The sequence below is a fragment of the Manis pentadactyla genome, chromosome 5 (genome assembly GCF_030020395.1).
Source record: "Manis pentadactyla isolate mManPen7 chromosome 5, mManPen7.hap1, whole genome shotgun sequence".
Lineage (NCBI taxonomy): Eukaryota > Metazoa > Chordata > Mammalia > Pholidota > Manidae > Manis > Manis pentadactyla.
Window position 1 is genome coordinate 173,987,551 of NC_080023.1, and position 19,864 is coordinate 174,007,414.

General features: G+C 42.7%; 1 protein-coding gene across 1 annotated transcript in view; it reads left to right on the plus strand.

Moving 5' to 3' along the window:
* Positions 1–19,864, plus strand: part of RAB22A (RAB22A, member RAS oncogene family) — a 49,629-nt gene that overhangs the window by 16,385 nt on the left and 13,380 nt on the right. Inside the window, exon 3 of the mRNA XM_036901887.2 lies at positions 13,656–13,737. Within this exon, the coding sequence (XP_036757782.1) occupies positions 13,656–13,737 (82 nt within the window). The remainder of the gene's footprint in view (positions 1–13,655; positions 13,738–19,864) is intronic.

Sequence of the window (19,864 nt, forward strand, 5' to 3'; positions counted from 1 at the left end):
AATGTCTTTACGAGCTCACCTTTTATTTCCATAATACCCTCTTGGTTACACAGGTCAGCCCTATTCACTGTGGGAGAGGACTCTGCCAGGACAGAAATAACAGGAATGAGGTACCCTAGGGCCACTCAGATGCTGGCTACCACGATAGGTTTACAGGCATGTTTAATTTTATAAGAAACCACTGTTTTCCAGAGTGGTTGCATACTCTTTCCATTCTCATCAGCAATACATGAAAAGTTCATTTACTCCACATCTTAACGGTTGTTTTTAATTTTAGCTATTTTGGCCAGTCATAATCATTTTTGAGGTCTGTTTTCATTGAATACAGAATTCTTGGTTTTCAGTGACTGTCTTTCAGACCTTCGTAATACATGCTCCTTTTTCTTACAGCTCCATCTGCTTTTATTGAAGTCAGGTGTCATTCTGGTTGGCTCACTTGATATTAATGTGTCCTTGCTTTCAGGATTTCCTTTTTGTCGGGTTTCAGCAGTCTTACTTTGATGTATCTAGATGAGATTTTTGTTATATTTATCCTGCTTGGGTTCATGGTATTTCTTGAACCTGTAGTTTGATGTCTTTCAAGTTGGAAAATTCTCAGCCATTATCTCTTTGGTGTTGCTTTCACTCCATTTTCTTTCCTCACATTCTCATACTACTATTGCTTGTAGTTTGGAATTTTTTTCTATGTCTCATACGCTTTTCTGTGTTTTCCATCACTTTTTTCTCCATGCTTCAGTCTAGGTATTTTCTTCCACTCGTTCATCCAGTTCTTTATTCATTTTTTTTTCAACTAATTTTAACCATATATATCAGGTTCTTAATTTCAGTTACTGTTTTTTTAAAGTTCTAGAATATCCAGCTGGTTTTGTTTTAATTCTTTCTCTGCCAAAACGTTTAGTTTTGGTTCTATTTTCTTAAGCTTACTAGGCATAATTATTTTAAAGTCCATTTAAAATGACAAAATACAGAGGAAAGTGGATGATTATTAAAGTTGGGTAAATGTATTCTCCTTTTGTGTGAAGTGGAAAATCTCATAATGAAAGTTAAAAATAAAGATGTCTGATAATCCATTCTCTGAATCCACCTGTGTTTCTCTTCATTGTCTGGCTTTTATCTTGATTGTTGGTTACATTGATTTAACTCCTTGAATGCACAGGTTTTTTGTGGGTTGTTTTTTTTTTTTAGTTGCATTCCAGATGTTGTTTATTAAACTTTTATGAATAATTTGAGGCTCTAGGTCAGGGTCAGCAAACCTGTAATCCAGGAGCTAAAACTGTCACTCCAGCTCATACATACTGTTCATGGCCGCTTTCACACGACAGCAGCAAAGATGAAGAGACTACGACATACAAAATTCGAAAATATTTACTATGTGGCTTTTTTTTAAATTGAAGTATAAGTTGACATAATATTAGATTAGTTTCAGGTGTACAACATAAATGATTCAACATTTATATGCATTACAAAATGCTCTCCCTGGTAAGTGTAGTTACCACCAGTCACTATACAAAGTTGTTATAATATTATTGACTGTATTCCCCATGCTGTTATATGCGGCTTTTACAGAAGAGATTTGCCAGTTCCTGCTCCGTCTTCCTTCAGGCATATAAATCCAGTCCCCGCTGCTGCTCTGATTCCTTCACTCATGGGACAAAAATCCAAATCATCTTTTTTAGTTTAGGTCTGTGCCCACCCTACTGCCTCTACCGGAAACCTGGGACTCTGGGCCTGGGCAAAAGTTTGTAGTTCCCCAGCCTCTCATCTTTCCATGTATTATTCCAGTCACTGGAGTACACCTGCTGCAGAGGAAACCTGTTCGTTTCTGTCCCATCTCGTAAGATGCAAGTCACATCGTTCCCTCCTTTGGGAAGTTCTCCCTTAACAGAGTGCCTTTGTCCTCTTTTTATTTTTATTTTTCGGCCAGCTTGTCACCTGCTGCAGCACTCTGTTAACTCTCCATCCTGCCCCATTTCACACACGTTCTCCTGGGCCTCCCTCGCCCGAGTCCCTCAGGGCTTTGTTTGCAGTGGCTGACAGGGATCAGCGCCCTGGATGCGCATTCGAGGGGATGACAGGAAAATTGTCTTTCTCGCCCTGTCCCAGGGTGCTCCTCCTTCCACTCTCAGTCCCATCGATTCCTGTTTATACTGGGGCCTGGCTTCCAAAATTGAGCCTTTTTTCTCCTCTACATCCAATGCCTTTTTCTACTCGGACTCCTTCCGTTTATCCTAGACACACAACTCCAACTGAAAACTATTAAAATATTGGCTCCATGTCAATTTGTTAGCCTTTCAGGAAATGGTACCTCACTTTCCTCCTCCCAGCAGACCTCCCACCAGACCTCAAAGCCAGGAGATATACTCAATTTTTGCTCTTCTTCACCTTTCACTTTCACTCCACCCACAAGTCTTATTCTAGCTCCTAAAACCAACTCATATGCATCCAACTACTCTCCAAATAGTCTTGTTTTGAGAATATCAAATGGATCGTGTAACTTTTGCTTAAAAATCTTTAATGGCTTCCTGTTGCTCTGAGAATAATAACCAGAATGCTCACCATAAACTTTTAATCGCTCTTTTCCTGTAATGCACATTGCAGTTATACAACCCTTTCCAAACACCTGATGTCCTTTCCCACCTCAGGGCCTTTGCAGTTCCTGTTCCTGCATTTTGAAATGTTCTCTTCCTTCCAGATGTGTTCATCGTTCTATCTTCTCATCCTTTAAGGTTTATTTAAGAGGTTCCCTACCATCCTATCTCAGATAACCAGCACTCTCACCCTACAATGTTTTGTTATCTTCATAGTATTAAAATCTATAATCGCTTATCTATTTACTTATTTATTGCCTGTCTCCACTATTCCAATAGAAGTTCTATGAGAGGAGTAAAATTATCTGAGATTATCACAGTTGTATTCCCAGTGCCTAATCCATAGTACATGCTCAGTAAAAAAAAAAAAGTTCTTCAGTTGGAAGATTTCTATAATTCTATACATTCCTTGACTCCAGTTACCAATCTCTCATGCACGTCAGATCCTATTAGCTTCTGCCTCATTCTTCCACTGAAACCACTGTTACTGAGCTTACCATCAGTTGAATAGCAAAATATAATCCACAAGTTGCTTTTTTTGGTATTTGTCCTTTCTAGAAGGATCTGGCATTCTCTTGGTAACTCTTTTTTCTGCAGAGCCTCTAATTACCTGGGATACAATTCTGATTCTGCTCCTTCCTGCCTCTCAGGGCAGTCTTCCTTTCTCTGTTTCTCAGCTTTGGTGTCCACCCCTAAAATGCTGAAGCAGTGAGAATTTCTTCCACAGCCCTTTGTCTTCCCAGGTAACTCCACTCACACTCAGCTGCAAGGGCCTGCCTTTCTCCGCATGACTGCTTTGTCACTGCAGAGACACCTGAGACATGCCACATATCTGCCACTGATATTATAATTTAAGTATAATAACTCAATCCTTAATTCTGTGTGCTTTCCAGTTCAGACAAAGTTGTAAGGTTCTCATCCAGAAAAACCAAATCAAGCAAATAAGTTTTTAAAAGCCCATTACACATCTGAGCTCACAAAGAAACCTAAGTGAAATAAACTTCGGAAAATGACAAGCCACTCATAAGATCTATGGCTACTCTCGGTACCTACAGAAACAGACAGGGAGACCACCATAGATGGGAACACTCAGGCTGATAATTGTGGAGGCTGGAGGCAGGGCAGGTGAGGCCAGAGGCTTATCCCAGGAAATCTGCCTCCACTGGATACAGAGTGACAGCGGCCGAGGCACAGAGGTCCAGGTGGAGAATCGGGAAGCCAAGAATTCCTCAGAATCTTGATCAAGTTTACCTATCCTTCCCCTGTTGTGTCCAGTCAGGTCCTGAGCTCATCTAATACCATTTGTGTTTAAAATCAGGTCAGTTGAAAGTATCCAAACTGAAACATAAGGGGAAGAAAAGTGTTCACAACACAACACAGACATGTGAGATCAGTGGGACTCTCTCAGTCTCACCATGAACTGTTTCTGTTCATAACATCTCTTCTGCCAAATGTGTGTTTTTTCCCCACACTAACAGCCATTTCTCCAACTCTGGATAACTACGAGGTATCCTTCAATTCTGGCACTGACTTCCCAGAGTTAATCAGACTGTAGGTTTAAGGGCTGCTCTCCACAAGACTGCTGCCACTTCACGTGCCAGTCACAAGTACTGCGTACCTGGGGTGCCCACCCTTCTGTTTGAAATGGCTGTGAAGTTGAGAATTCCCATAGCCTGCCACCACCCCCACCCCTGTGTCCAGGTTCAATAATTTGCTAGGATAGCTCACAAACTCAGGAACACACTTTACTTACATTTACCATTTCATTACAAAGGACATAAATGAATAGCCAGATGAGGAGATATGTAGGGCAGGGAGGATCCCAAGCACATGAGTCCATGGAGCTGAATACTGGAGGCTCAAAAGACAATGATATGGCATCTTCAACTTAATAAAGGAAAAAACCCTGCCAAGCAGGAATTCTATAGCCAGCAAAAATTTTCTTCAGAAATGAAGGTGAAATAAAGACCTTTTAAGACAAAATTTGAGAGAATTTGCTTATAGCGAACCCATACCCATAAGAAATACTAAAAGAAATTTGTAAAAGATCATTACTTTTTAAAAGAAAAATAACAATTATTGTGTTTATAGCATAAGAGTAAGTTAAATCTAAGGCAGCAAGAACACAGTGGTTAGGAGTTGGTGCCTAGAATTAGACTCTCCTGGCACTTCCATTGTTTATGAAAGATCATCAGATTATATGGGAATAGATTGAAATTTAAAGATTCACATTGTAATCTTCAGGGAAACATTTGGAAAAATAGACACACACAAAGAAATATAGCTAAAAATTCAAGAGAAAAAGAATACAAAAAAATAATGATTTGTCCAAAAGAAGACAAAACAGGAAAAGCAAAGAAACAACAAATACTGAAATGGGAAACTTACCAGTCATATAAATAATTACATTGAATGTCAGTTTTCTTATTTCTAGCATTTATGTATTTTCTAGATTTCCATAGGTCATTGGACATTTATGCATGCACTATCATGATGTCTGTACATAGGATCTCTGTGACAGTTTACTGTTTTTACAATCTTGGTGCCTTTTTTTTTCTTACTGTGTTGGCTGGACCCTCCAGTACAATGTTGAATAGAATTAGTAATTGTGGACAACCATAACTTGTTCTTAAGGCACAGCTTAAATTAGAGAAGGACAACCAAAACTGGTAAGAATATGGAGCAACTGAAACTTTATGTATTTCCAGTGGAAATGTAAAATGGTGTGGCTGCTTTGGAGGACTCTCTTCTTCTGTCTTCATATTAAGTTAAACATACATCCACCCTGTCACCCAGCAATTCCAACTTTAGGTATTTACTTGAGAAATTCAAATATATGTTTATAGAAAGATTTGTGCAAAAATGCCTTATTCATAACAGCCAAAAACTTGAAACAACCTAAACATCAGAACAAAGTATGGTGTATTTTTGTAATGGAATACCATATAGCAATGAAAAAGAATTAACTACCAAATACTATAGATTAATTTCAAAAACATTGTTAAAAGGAGTGAGACACAAGTGTATATATTTTATAATTCCATTTCTGTGACATCCAAAACTAATCTGTAAAGTAGAAGTCAAAAGTGTTTTGCCCAGGGTAGGTACAAGAATTAACTGGAAATGAGCATGAGGGAACTTTCTGGAGTTATAGAAATGTTCTTTTATCTTGTTTGGGGCAGAAGTTACACAAGAATATGAAAAGTCAAATTCATTGAACCAAAAACCTACACTCTGCATTTTATTGTACTTTAATTATACTTCAGGAAAACACATACCATTTTTTTTAAAGTCCTGTGTTACAGGTACGGAGTTGTTCCTAGTTTTCAAACAAGAGAACTGAGGCAAAGAGAAGTTGATTGACTTGCCCGGTGATTCTTAGCCGGTAGCGGAACTACTAACCGGAGCTGGGTGGTCTGGCCTAGAAGCCTGCCCTCCTCCTGGTGTGCTGTTGTCCTGTACCCTGGCCCAGCAGTTCTGCTGCTAAGACTTTGTTCTGCAGAAAAACGCAACAAGGTTAGTAATTGGCAGCACTATTGATTAGTAGGTCTGATTATATTATTTATATTGCAGTTATGCAATATAATATGATAAAGGGAAAAGACCAGCTTGAGAAAACCGTACATACTTATATTGGATAATCTAGCTGTAGTGTAGAGTGAAGAAAAGCAAAGGTAATGCACTGAGTACATAGTGCATACGTGCATACTACAGTCTGTGTTAAAAATAAATAGAGGAGGATGCAAGGGAAGCTGTATATACATGTGCTTGTATAAACTTAAGTATTTCTGAAAGGAGAACTGATATGGTCAGTTTCCAGAAAGAGGAATTCAATGGCTGGGAGAAAGGGGTAGAATGGAGACATTTCAGTATATACCAGTTTTGTGCAGTTTGGGTCACAAAGCATATGAATGTATTACCTATTCAGAAAATTAATGAATACAACTGCAGCTTGGAAATGACTGAAATAGCTCATCACACACTAGCTGCCTGAGCTGACAGAAGCCTGCCTCAAACTTCTCGGAACTCTCCTTCACTCACACCAGTCAATAGTTTGTGGCTTTATGTGTCAGCCTCAAAGTGTCCCTTCTGGCCCATCAAGCCTGCCGCATCTTCTCCAGAATCATTTCAGGACCTCTCAGCTTGCTTGCCTTCCTTGTCCCTTTTCTGTCTTGTTCCTGCCTTCTTGTCCATACTGTCACAATCCTTAGTATTCCCAGGTTTTGCCTACATACACATTTGTACTTCCATCCTGTAAGGTCCTTAAAAACAGCTCCATCTCACTCGCCCTTAGGTTATCGGGCCCGGTATCTGTCAGAGGAACCCCAAAGGTCCCTTTGTTGCTGGCTTCTAGAATCTGCCTCTAGAACAAGTCTGATAACATCTGATAATAGGTCTGCCCTCCACCCTCAGTGACTCCCCTTCACTTTAGCTGTCTTTCCCAAAACATCATCTGGGAGATGAATTCGTATGATGCACAGGTGAGCATTTTAAATTTATATTATTAAATGTTTTATTGACCCTTGGGAAAAATAAAACTAGTCCATGAAACTAATGGATTTTTAATTTTACCAATATTACTGCTTAGACAAGGCTAAGAAAAAAATAGAATGGTTTGTTTACAGTATTCAGCAGTAAGTAAGACAAATGGGACACAGATGTGGCAAAAGTGGTGGTGGTGGACCGTGGCCTTTGAGGAGGTGCTGACTTACAGGAAATGGGGCCTCACGTAGAGTGGCTGCTCATTAATGTTAAGAGCACAGCAGCTTGCTGACCTTCCCCAGTAGTCTGACCTGGCTGCCTGGATCCTCTGCGGTTACCCACCTAAGTGCACCCCGCACCCCACCCCGTCTAACCCTGCCGCAGCCACTGGGAGTCTGCTCGCAGAGTCACAGTTCTGGTTCTTGAGAAGGTGACCCCCAGCATGGTTCCTGCCCCCTTGGGCTGGACAAGCTCCCTCCCTAACTTGCATGTTCTGCTCAATCCTCACCTCTTCCCTACAGTTCTGTCTGGCATATTAGTTTCCTGGTGCTTCTCTAACAAATCATGGCAAACTTAGTGGCTTACAGATTTACCATTTTATAGTTCTGGAGACCAGAAGTCTGAAGTGAGTTTCACTGGCTTAAAGCCAAGGTGTTGGCAGAGCTGGTTCCTTCAGGAGGCTCTGAGGGGAGGAGAGTCCATTTCCTTGCCCTTTTCAGCTTCCAGTGGCTGCCTTGGCTTGGGGCCCTTCCGCCCGCCTTCAGGGGACATCATTCTGGTCTCCACTTCCATCTTTTTCCCTGACTCCAGCTCCTGGTCTCTCTATAGGGACCCCTGTGATTAACTTGGGCCTGCCTGGATAACCCAGGATCTTCATCCTTTTTGCTAAATTCTTAACCTAATCACCTTTGCAGAGTCCCTTGTACCATGAAAAGTAACATATTTGCAGGTTCCAGGGTTGCAGTGTGGACATCCTATGGGAGGAAGGGCAGCAGTCAGGCTCCCACACCTGCCATCGCTACTCTCCTGGTACTTAGATTTGGCCTTACCTCTGTTCTCCCACAACTTGCGGTCTATCCTTGGGTATATCTTCGAGTATCTGCCTTGTGATGATCTGTTCACCTGCTCAGTTCTCCCCCTGTGAGCCTCCTGGAGGCAGGGCTGGGGTTGTGCTTGTCCTGCCTGCCTGGTGTTCCTGCCATACAGTAGGCCGCATGTTTGAGTAGACTTCCCAGGGCAAGATGGCACTGTGGTCCCATGTCTCCAAGGACTGGCCCTGGGGCCTGGCTGCCTGGCAGTGGCTCATAGCTGCACCGCACATTAGCTCTGTCCCCTCCATGTCTTACTGCAAAGTGGTGGTGAAGAATCAAACTCAAGTCACACGCTTACAGTATGGACTACAGGAGGTCACAGGTGTGAAGGTATCTTTAAATTTGAAGTAATATTTTCCTTGATTTTAAATATTTTCCCCAGAAGTTTTTAGAATGACAAAAATGTAGAAATTTCTAAAGGATTTGCTTGGGGTGCGCATGAGCCTGTGGAGCAGGCCGTCTGTCTGTTGTGCACCCTTTGAGTTTTAAGTGGGTAGTGACTGCTTAGTAGGAAGTGCTGTGCAGGCTAGCCTGTGAACCCCTAGGTCGAGTTACCCCAAGAGGTGGTAGAGTTTAAAGGAAGGGGTAAAACATGGCTGTGGAGCCCACATAAGTCACTGAATTTGTGGTTATGCAGACTTTTCTGGCTTTCTGAGGCCATTCTGACCAGTCAGAGATGCCCTTATATTCAGCTCATTCTCACTGAGCACCAGTCTAGTTCCTCACACCATCCTGAATTCTCTTGAAGACCCCCTGCTTCGTCCATTAGAGGAACTACTAGGTTTCATGTACCTTTGGTCTTTTTATGTCTCCATCTTGGTGTATTCAATTTTGTTTCAGTATATGTAAGCTGGAGATTCAGGCATTGTTTGCATGAGAGTTATTTGTTTAGAAGTCATGGTCCTTCATTAATATTTTTTTGCCTTTTTAAAATACATTTTTTATTGAAGTATATTTGATACACAATATTATATTGGTTTCAAGTGTACAGCATAGTGATTTGACAGTTATCTGCATTATTAGTTGCAAGCCCCAAATAGTGTAGTTAACTGTCAACATAAAAAGATTTTACAGAACTATTGACTATTTCTCTATGCTGCTCCTTCATCCCCATGACTATTTTATATCATAATTGATATTTTGTGCCTGTATTCTTTGAATATTATCTTTGGTTCTACATGAATCTTCTTATGAAGGAGGCTTTTGTTGTTGTTGTTTTCTTTTTTTAATTGTGTCATTGATACACACTCTCATGAAGGTTTCACAAGAAAAACAATGTGGTTATTACATTCACCCTTAGATCCTTCATTAATTTTTAAGTGGCTGAGCTGTTCATCCTTACAAGGCGCTTCACGCCATTGTGGAGACGACAGCATCCCATCCCATATGCCTTTCCAAGAAAAGGGCTTGCAGCTGAGAGGTACTGGACTGTGGTGGCAGGGTCACTCGTGCTCTGAGAGCTCTAAGCAAGTCTACTGCGGTTAAAGAAAAGAAGTTTTTAAAACACCTTGTAGTGAGTATTTTCATTGGGAACACGTACTCTGGCCAAAGATCATGACTACTTGGCGTGCATGAAAGTCGTATTTTTAGAATGTCATGAAAAATGCAGAAGTATATGAAAGGCATTCTAGCTCTAGGAAATAATGCTAGTAGGGATTTTAGATTAAAGAGGTAATAAGGTCTGCCTAGGCAGAGTGAAGAGAGATGGTTTAGTAGTGAAAAATGAGGTTGTCAGACAAGTAAATGGCAGGCTGGAAAATAAAAATGTATCATTTGGATGGCAGGAAGCCATTGCAAGGTTTTCAAAAAGCAAGCTATCGAAGTTACCATGTCCTCCACGTCATTTAATTTGAACGTCACAGGAGCTCTCCTGGAGTTCGAGTGGCAGTGGGACAGGAAAATTGTAGTCCTGCTCGAAGATCAGGGCCCAATTTATGGATTTATTTCGGGGGTTGGGCTTCAAGTGTGGATTAAATATAAAATGAAGAACGGATAGTTCTACAGAACTGGATACAAATAACAAAGGACAAAGAATAGTTGCAGACCAGTTTCTGTTCTGTAGAAGGCAGGCATAATGTTCCATTGAGAGCTCAGAATTTGGGGTGTGGCGGGGGTGCAGTGGAAATAAGCTCTTCACTGTATTAAGTGAGAGGCGGTGATTACGTATCTGGAAGTGCGGTAAAAGTCAGTCAGATTTAGGAAGCGCTGTGCCCAACAGATAAAGCTTGAAGCTGCGGAAGAGCATTCATTCGTCCAAGTGAGTCACGTAGCCATAGTCGAGCCACACCCCTGGCGTCCTAGAGTCTATGCACCTGGGTGCAGTTACAGAGCCAAGGTCACCCCTAATCTCAGCTCCGCCTGTACTTCAGAAGCACTTCTCACATTTTGCTTCAGGAAGTGCTTGGCCAAGACACCCTGAAACTGTTGGAGTGATGGGAAACAAAACAGCTTGTGGCGACACAGTAAATACCGAGTCAGAGTTCCAGGAGAGCAAGGAGGAGGGAGATGAGGACGATACCCCAGTTACAGAGGAAGAAGCACCTCTAGGTCCCCACCTTCATGGAACTTATATTTCTCCAAGGTGATTTTGACATTGAACAGGTAAATTTTTAAAGAACAAACCAAACAAACATAAATAAGCTAATCAGACATTGTAGCAGGTGCCCTGAAGGCAAAATAGGATGATGTGTGTGTTGCTGAGTGAAATGTGGGGTGGGAAGCTACCCGCTCCACGTAGGCTGCACAGATTTCTGTGATTGTCGGCAGCCGACCTAAGACCTAAAGAATGAGGAGCATCTAGCCATGCTTTCCCAAGGAAAAAGCATTCAAGGAAAAAGAACAGTCTGTGAAGGCAGAAACAGGAACCATTGGAAGTATTTGAGACTGGGAGGAAGGGACCAGTTTGATGGTTGCAGTGGCGCCGGCAGGGTGTGCTCGGATCACGATGTACTAGGGCATTGGTGATGGGTGGATCAAAGGAAGAAATCCCTGACTCCATTGAGGTCAGAAAAGTGGAAAAGGGAGGGTTGACGGGGGAAATTCAGGGACTTAGGGTTTAGAACCTTTATTTTTTCTGAGAAGGTGAAACAAACTGTTGCCCCAGAAAGGAGGGTAACGGAGTGGTAGGGAGCTAGAAAGGAGTCTTTTAAGAATGTGGAGTAATTGCTGTGTGGAATGAGAGGCCTAAGAGGCATGCCTGCTGAAATAGGAGAGTCTTCACACCAGCTTTGTGGTCTACATGGCTTTGTGGCTTTCCTGCAGCAAGGCAGCCCCCCACCACTGGGGAGAACAAGCAGACAAGAGGCTGCTTGGGGCTCTTCTGGGTTGTTGAGTCAGAAGGATAGACAAGATTCCAGAAGACCTGGCAGTGTGGACGAGTGGTGCTGGCAGTAAAAGGACAGATGCCAAGAGGTGGAGACACAGGTAGAGAGCTCTGGGCACAGCAAGCCTGGGAGGAAATAGGGAGGAAGTACGCTGAGAATGATGGGGCTGGGGGTCTGGAAGGATGGCCTAGGACCAGAGACAGGAAGTTGGGTGTAGTCCTGTAAGGCACTAGCATTACAGCTGCCATTGTCTTTGTCCTGTTAGCATAATGAGTCTATTCTTTCATTAAGGGGGAAATGGTTGCCAGGTAGGTTGACCTTCAGTGAATTTTGTTCCTATAATGAAATGTTTCCTTTTAATTGTTGCATATACCTTTTTCAGCTTTTTGTCTTTTTGAAGCATATTTCTTTTGTTTGAGCAGCCAAAATGGGTATGTTGGATGCACCGGCTGTGTTAATAGGCCTACAGGAGCCTGGCATCTCTCTTAAGTGTAGCACCACAGCATAATTGATGCTGAGTTGAGTTGCAAGCTCCTAGGACGAATTGCAAAGTCTAAATAAACTAAAACATTTCCTGAAGGTGATTTAAATAATAATAATAATAATAATAATAATAATAATACCTTGTATGGGCATAGTGCTTTATAATTTACAAAGCACTTTCACATACAATACATCATATCACTTAATCTTCACAATAAACAAGCCTTTCTGAATGCTTAGATCTTTCTTAGTAAGAAATCATGTTACACACCCTGATTTAATCATGGTGAGTCGCCAAAAGTTCTTGGTACAATAACAATCTATCCAGCACCTTCTTGCATAAAGCACTTTACTAAGGATTCCAAGGGGTAAATTTCCAGTAAGTAGATGTCCAGTAAATAGCACCTGCCCTTTCAATGTGATCTTGCTTCCTTACTTTCCCTTCATCCTCACAGTCACTATTTTGGAGGCTGGTTGCTAAACCATAAACTTAAATAAATATTGCCAGGAATTCATTATATCAGAATTTAAGTTTAAAACTGAGGCTCCTAATACTTAAACTCAGTGAATTCTTGAGAAAGTCGTCCTCTCAATTTCAACTTGTGCTTTCTTGAAGATTATGTATCTATTACATGTTCTCAAAAATATTTCAGATATCCAGCATACTTGAAAATGCCTAGCCATTGAGTTCATTGTCCTGATTATCATGATTAGGATATGATCCCAAGAGTATAACTTGGCCCTGGGCCCCACGCTTTTTATCCAGTAGAAAAGAAGATACACCATCTCTGGGTTCTGTGAACCAGACTGGGATATGTGGAGGGCACTGGGAGACAAAGGAATTGCCAGGAGGGAGCTTTTTGGGACAAGTGGGGAGCAGAAACTGTGTTAGAGCTGAGCCCAGCCCCACAGTAGGACTTCCCGTGTCCAAGAGTGTGCGGGCATGTGCTCTGGGCCACCATGGCTCCTCAGAGGTTCTCCAAAAGAATGAGACCACCTAAAATGATAAAATGAGAGGAATCCTCCCCCTGCCTAGTGAGTGTCCCTCAGTGAGCAGTGTGACCTGCAGGTCAGCATTCCTTTCCCCATCAAGCGCCTGGCTGGTTCTGAGGTCTGATATGGCCTGTCAGGTCAGCTGAGGGTCCGTATTATTACTGAGACAGCTGGTCCTTGGGGGCCATCTTTCTGCTCCTTGTTTGGCATCTTAATGTTACTAACTCTAGTTAATACTAGCTCTTAGTGGACTGTATATATGGTCATTGGTTTGGGAGGGGAGGACAAATCCAGTGACCTAATATTTCTTACTAGTGCGCTCATTTCTTGGACACACAGGTGTTTTTAGAAAGTTTTCCCATGATTCCATCTCTTTAAGTAACAGCTTCTGTATTTTACAAGGGAGGCTAATATCTGGATTACCAAATTACCTCTTCAGTCCCTTTGATATGGAGTTAAGCAATCACAAGCCAGTGAACTCTTCCTTCTTTGTTGGGCAGCTGTGCCTAGTACTTTATTTTGACGCAGGATATGCAGCCAGCATTGGAGCATCCCATAAATACTGCAGAGAGGACCACAATTAGGATATAGTGTGGAGCAGGAGTTTGAGCCTTAAGTCTAAGGGATCTTTCCAATGGGGGCTAGCAACGTGCTTTAAATAATTGTATTCTGATCATTTAGGTCTCTCTTTATAGGGCATCTTTTATGACCAAGACTGTCCAGTACCAAAATGAGCTACATAAATTCCTAATCTGGGATACAGCTGGACAAGAACGAGTAAGTCACTGTTTATTTACTATGTGTTTTTCTGAGGCCCAAATTAAAGCTCCAACTTAAACTTGGATGTCCCTGATGTTGATTTCATGTTACCCACTTCTCTGTGTGCCAGAGACATGTTTGTTTCCATTTGCTTGGGCCAGTCTGTTTCATTTCAGTTAGAGCCACAGAGTCCCCTGTTGGAGAAAGTGATAATGGGCACTAGGGCATCTTTATACTTCTAGTGTCTTAAAGTAAATGCTGACTAACAGGCCTGATAAAATCCTGCTCAGAGCACTGTGTGTAATTTGGGGCTCCATCCTCAGCAAAGATATAGAAGAATTAGTGGTAGAAAGGGAGAGTTAAGCACATCTCATTTATAGCTGCCTTTTAAAAGCTCTTAAAGAGGGAACTTTACAGCATATAAAGTTTGAGATTTAAGTGAAATGGATGAGCTAACATTGCTGTGCAATAGGTACTTAAGAAATGCCAGATGATAAAATTGTCCATGGTGGTTATCTGTTTAAGAGCCTGACCCAGAATTGGGCCTGGGCACAGCGTCATGGTACAACCTGGAATTGGGTGAAGACACCCAAATCTGACAGGGTGGGAAGGCAGGGAAGGACATAAGACACTCTCCTGCTGCCTCATTTTCCCTCTTGTCCCCGTGTCGGATTTCCCTGTCAAGGTGCATCTGACAGCTACCCCCATTCAGCTGCTGTTTAATTTTGTTTTCAAACAGTACTATCAAAAGAGAACATCTGATGAATGCACAATGCTACCATAAGCTCTTAAAAGTACACCAGATGTGATCAGGAGAAATAGTCTGTCGTCATGGTCTTATCTGAGACGGCATAGATACTGCGTATGGTATAAAATCTGACAAGAATCATCACAGACAAATGGAGAAAAACAAAACAGGCCATTACTGTTGTCCTAGACATAGACACCATACATTTGTACAGATTTAAAGTCTGATGTTTGCTCTGTTTGGTCCCTAATGTATTTTTTAATGCTGAGTGTCATCCCTGCATCCAGCTCCTCATCTGAAATATGTCTGCTTCTCATTCCCCATGCCTCCTCCTGTTGTGCTGTGCATCCAGAATGGAGCTTTTAGGACAGCTGGACCTTTCCTAGCCATCACTCTTCTGTCCGAAAGAAGTGTTGCTTCCTGTGGGTCTTGCTGAGCATACCCGTAAACACAGCCCTGGCATCAGTCCTGTCACCCGAGAAGTCCTATGCCTCCTCATACTAGTGATACATGTGTCCTTTCACTGAATCCTGAGTTCCACTTAACCCTCCCATATATCTGATAGTACAGCAAAACCTTCATCCTAAAGAATCATGCTATAACATAGATTCCATTATGCTTTGAATCAGAGCCTGTCCTGGTATACACAGTGATGTATAACATCTCTTTCTCTAGAACATTAAAAAGAATAACACAAGGGTTTATGCCGCTCCCTTACCGCTGGCGTAATGGTAGGATTCTGTTAAGGTTTGTAATTAGCTGATTTGCCTGCCTCTTGTTTCTCCACTTCTAATTGATTCTGCACCCGGAGTGTAGTTGCTCTGAGATGCAAATAGGCTTCATCCCTCTCTGAAGCACGATTGCTGAGCCCCTGACCGCTTAGCCAGGGGTTCGCACGGGGAATATAAATGAGGCACACAGGAAGGGGTCAGGAGACCTGTCCGACAGGACCCTGTGGTGTGGAGACGGGAGAGGGGCACCAGCTGGTAAGTACTCAGCTTCAGCCAGTTGCTGCCGGGCAAGAGTTCGCATCCAGTTTACCAGATCGCAGTGTTTAAGAAAAGCTAAATTTGTGACAGCTACTCACAAACTGTGTGAAATGGTGTGAGAATCATATAAGACATATCTGAGCTTTTCCTGACTGCCAGTGTGTCCTGGGCAAGGCCTTTAATGCCCTGACTATGCCAACCTCAGCCAGACTCTCCATTTTCACCTCCTCCTACCAATTTATCCCCTAGGACAAAACTGCTTACAAGTCTCCCAATGTGCCATACAATCTCATACCCTTGTGCCCATATACTACTGTTCAGTTTGCTTGGAATACCCTCCCTCCCATGTTCAGCCTAGAAAACTCATAGTCAGCCTTCAAAATTCCCCTCTGAGTCACCTCAGGGAGACTTTCCTAAGCACCCCTGCTGTTCTCAGGTGAGTACCCACACTGCCCTATGCCCACATCGCTCTGCCCGACCCCGGAGGTCACCTCTGATCCCTCCCCCGACTCCGGCCCTCCACATTGGCTCCACCACTGTCCTCCCAGTTGTGTCTTCTCAGCATATCTCAAACACGTTCACTTCTCTCCATCTCCACTGCTGGCCCTCTGCCCTCAGCCAGCTTTAACTCTCACCAGATCTCCTTCAGCCTCTTAGCTGGTCCCCCTGCTTCACTTGCCCTGGCCCACTACCCTGTGGCACTTGTCACAGGACCTTATTACCTTCCTGCTTAGTAGCCCATAGTAACTTCCCACTGCTTCTCTCTTAATAGCCAGACTCTGAACAGTGGCCCGCAGAATCCTGCACGGCCTGCCATACCTCCCATCCTCAGCCCCCTTCTGGTCCCTAATCCCTCAGCCCCGAGTCCCAGCCCCCCACCTCCACTCGTTCCTCAGACGCTCTGAGGAAGGTCAGCCTTCTGCTTGCCCGTCGCCCTTCAGAGATGTCTTCTCCTGGAACTCTCTCTTCCTTCCACTTGGAGTGTGGCCACCTGGCGCCTTGCGGCCTTTGGGCTGAGGTTCAGTGTCATGCCCTCAGTGTTTCCGAGCCCCTGTACCTAAGCAGAGCCCCAGTTCATTCTCCATCCTCACCATCATCATTTTCCTCGGGACCCTCATCACAAGTCGTGCTTGGCTGCCTGTCCGCTTACCCTTCTTGACTGCTCTCCCTGCAGACTGTGATCTCTGAGAGCTGAGGCGGTGTCTTGTTCACCTCTGTGTGCCCAGTGCCTGGCAGTGTCTGGCAAGAGTTGATGCCCAGATACTGTTTGAACCCAGTCAGTACCTGAACTCTTCAGGGTATTTCTTCACATACTAAACCTTCCTTGATAGCCCCGAGCCATGGGATTGTCACCTATTTCCTTCCTTGTCTGTCTGGGGGCAGGGACAGTCCTCACATCTGCTCTCAGCCCCTGGCACATAGTATTGATGCCAGTGAGTTTATGTGAGTTTATTATAGATAAGGAAGGACAAATCCACCTACTTCTTCTACCTTGTGAGTATTGCATGCCTCAAATTATAAATTTCTACTTGCATATTTATTATTTAGTTCTCTATAGTAATGAGATTCATCATGGAACCAAAAGTTATCATAAAATGAAACCCCTTTATGATGAACTGATCATTTGAACATCCTCCCCATTTGATCCTCACATCTGCTGGTATATACAGTTTGGACAGGTGGATTGTCTTTCTAAACAGTCCAGTTGCAGTTGATTGCAAAGTGATTTCATTAAGTCAGTGGAAATGGTTTTGGAGAACTTTACAAATACCATGCAAAGTTATTGCTTGAAGAGATCTTGTTAAACATAATGAAGAGAAAAATACTGATCGAGGTAATGATACGAGGTAATGATTTGTGTATCAAGGGGTTGAGATACCTAGAGAAAACTGAGGAAGTATTCAGGCACTTGTGTAAAATTCCCTTTTTTTGATAGAACTAGGAGAGTCAAACATGAAATGATAGATATCACATTGTGCCAGCTTATAGTTTTATCAGAAGAATCACAGTCAAGTTCTCAATCAGCTTTGATGTTCAGGAAACTAGCTCCTGATTCAATAATAAAACTAAGTTTTTTCTAGTATCAGATAAAATGAAACTTTTCCTAATTTTGAATGTATTTTCTCAAGATAAACTCTTTGTCAGACCTTTCTGTCCATTTTTACTATCCTAAATGAATTCTTTCTAAGTGACCTTTTTCTACCAATCATGCTTGACTAACAAGGGTCCCTGCAGTAGTGTGGAGACAGACTCCACACCGGGCACAAATAACCGTCACAAACCCACATCAGAACTACATCACAAAATGTAGCAACAGCATTTCAAATACTTGCCATCTGCCTGTGGTCATTTTAGAAAGCTTCTTAACCAGAGTCTAAAAGTGCATCCAGATTTATGTCCCTGAATCTTAATGTGATGACTTAAACCTCATGAGTATTTCTAGAGGTCAGAGCATCAGGAAGGCATGACTCATTGTCACAGTAGTCACCTAGGGAGCTGTTCTTGTGTTTAAAATCAAGGAAAAGTGCAACAGCTTAGTATCATCTAGATCTGGTCTCAACACTGTGGCCTGTGGGCCACGTCCAGTCTGCTGCCTGTTTTTGTTAATAGTTTTATTGAAACCCAGGTGCACTTCTTTGTTTACATATTGCCTATGTCTGCTTTCACTCTTCAGTAGTAGAGTTTAGTAGCTGTGCTTGGACCCACAAAGCCTGAAATATTTACTACCTGGCTGTTTCCAAAAAAGTTGGCTGACCCCTAATCTAGAGTTGGATTTGGAGCATAGATGTGCTGACATCCTTTGAGTATTTTAAGCCACCACCTTCTTTCTTTACAACAAAAGGACATGGCAAGAGTTTTAATGTTAGAAGTGTAGTGAATTGTGACAGACTGACCTTTCCAGAGGTAGCAATTACACTTGAACTCTGGACAAAACACTAAAAAACAACTATTTGAAGGCAATGTCAAGCAACCGGATGCAGTCCGGGACTGAAAGGAACATATTGGGTGATACTCAGCGTTTTATCGTTTTTCCCCAGATGGCACTTGCCTGTTCATATTGCACAGGGTAGTGAAGCCTCAGGCAGAAAGGCCATTTGTGGCTTGTAGTATTTGAGGACAGGGTTTAAGGCTGCTAGAGCAGTTGTAAAAAGAGAAGGCAAATCCCAGAAAAGAGATCCAGCAAAGAGGGAAGCCCCCAAATCTCATGAATTCCCCTCAGGTCTTTGCTTGATCCCTAGATTGCGAGTCCTAAGTAATTCTAAGGGGAGACACTAAGGAACCCAACAGAAAGCAACAGCTAGAGAGAGGGATGACGATACTGAGCAGAGACCCGGCTGCCACTCACCACAGGAAAACCAGGTGTGCAGGAGAGTGTGAACCTGGCATGTCGGGGGCACTGGCAAACACCCTCAGCTTCCACTGGACTTCAGAAAAGCCTGCATCCTAGGACTGCAGGCAAAGCCAGGGAGACCCACCCTGACCCTGTGTAACACCAGGCTCAGCACTACGGGCCAGTGTGTTAACACTGCAGAGAAACCTGCGTGTTCAAATATGTTCAGAGATGTAAAGGGAAAGTAGTCTTAACTACAGATGGAGAATCTCTCACAGATTGGAAACTAATAATCGAATGGAAATGCTGAAACTGAAAACTATAATGTCTAAAATGAAAAAACCACTGGATTGGTGATGAAACAAGTGAGCCAACGAAAGAGGCGAGAAAGAGCTGGGAGGATAGATGCAGTCTCAGAGCCACAGGGACAGGGTCAGACAGTCCCACCTGTGTAACTGGAGACCCAGAATTCAAAGGGGCTGAGCGGGGCAGGAAAAAAACATTTTGAGAACTAATGGCTGAAAGTTTCCCAGATTTCGTGAAGCGTATAAACTCACAAATCTAAGAAGTTCAGCAAATCCATGAGTACGAGGACAGCCACATCTAGGTACATCATCCTTGAATTGCTGAAAACCAAAGGTAAAGAGAAATACCTTGAAAGCAGGCAGAGATAATAAACACAGTATATACAGGGAACAACAGTACATATGATGGCCAGCTTCGCGCAGAAACTGGAGCCAGAGGACGGTGGAGCAATAGCTTCAAAGGGCTAAAAGCAAAAAAGGTCAGTCTGTCTAGCTGTCAGAATTCTCTTCCAAATATGAAGTCTAAGTAAAGACACTTAAAAAAAAAAAGCTAAAGCTGAGATGATGCAGCAGCCGTCCCAGAAAGTTTTTCAGGGTGAAGGGAAGTGACCCCACATGGTAGCTCAGGCCCATAGGAAAAAATCATAGCTGCCGGAAATAATACATATATAAATATTTTTTTTCCTTAAAAGACTACTGGCTATTTTTAGTGTTTTAAGACTGTACTGACAGAAAGCATAACATTGAATTACATGGTTTATAGTATGTAGAT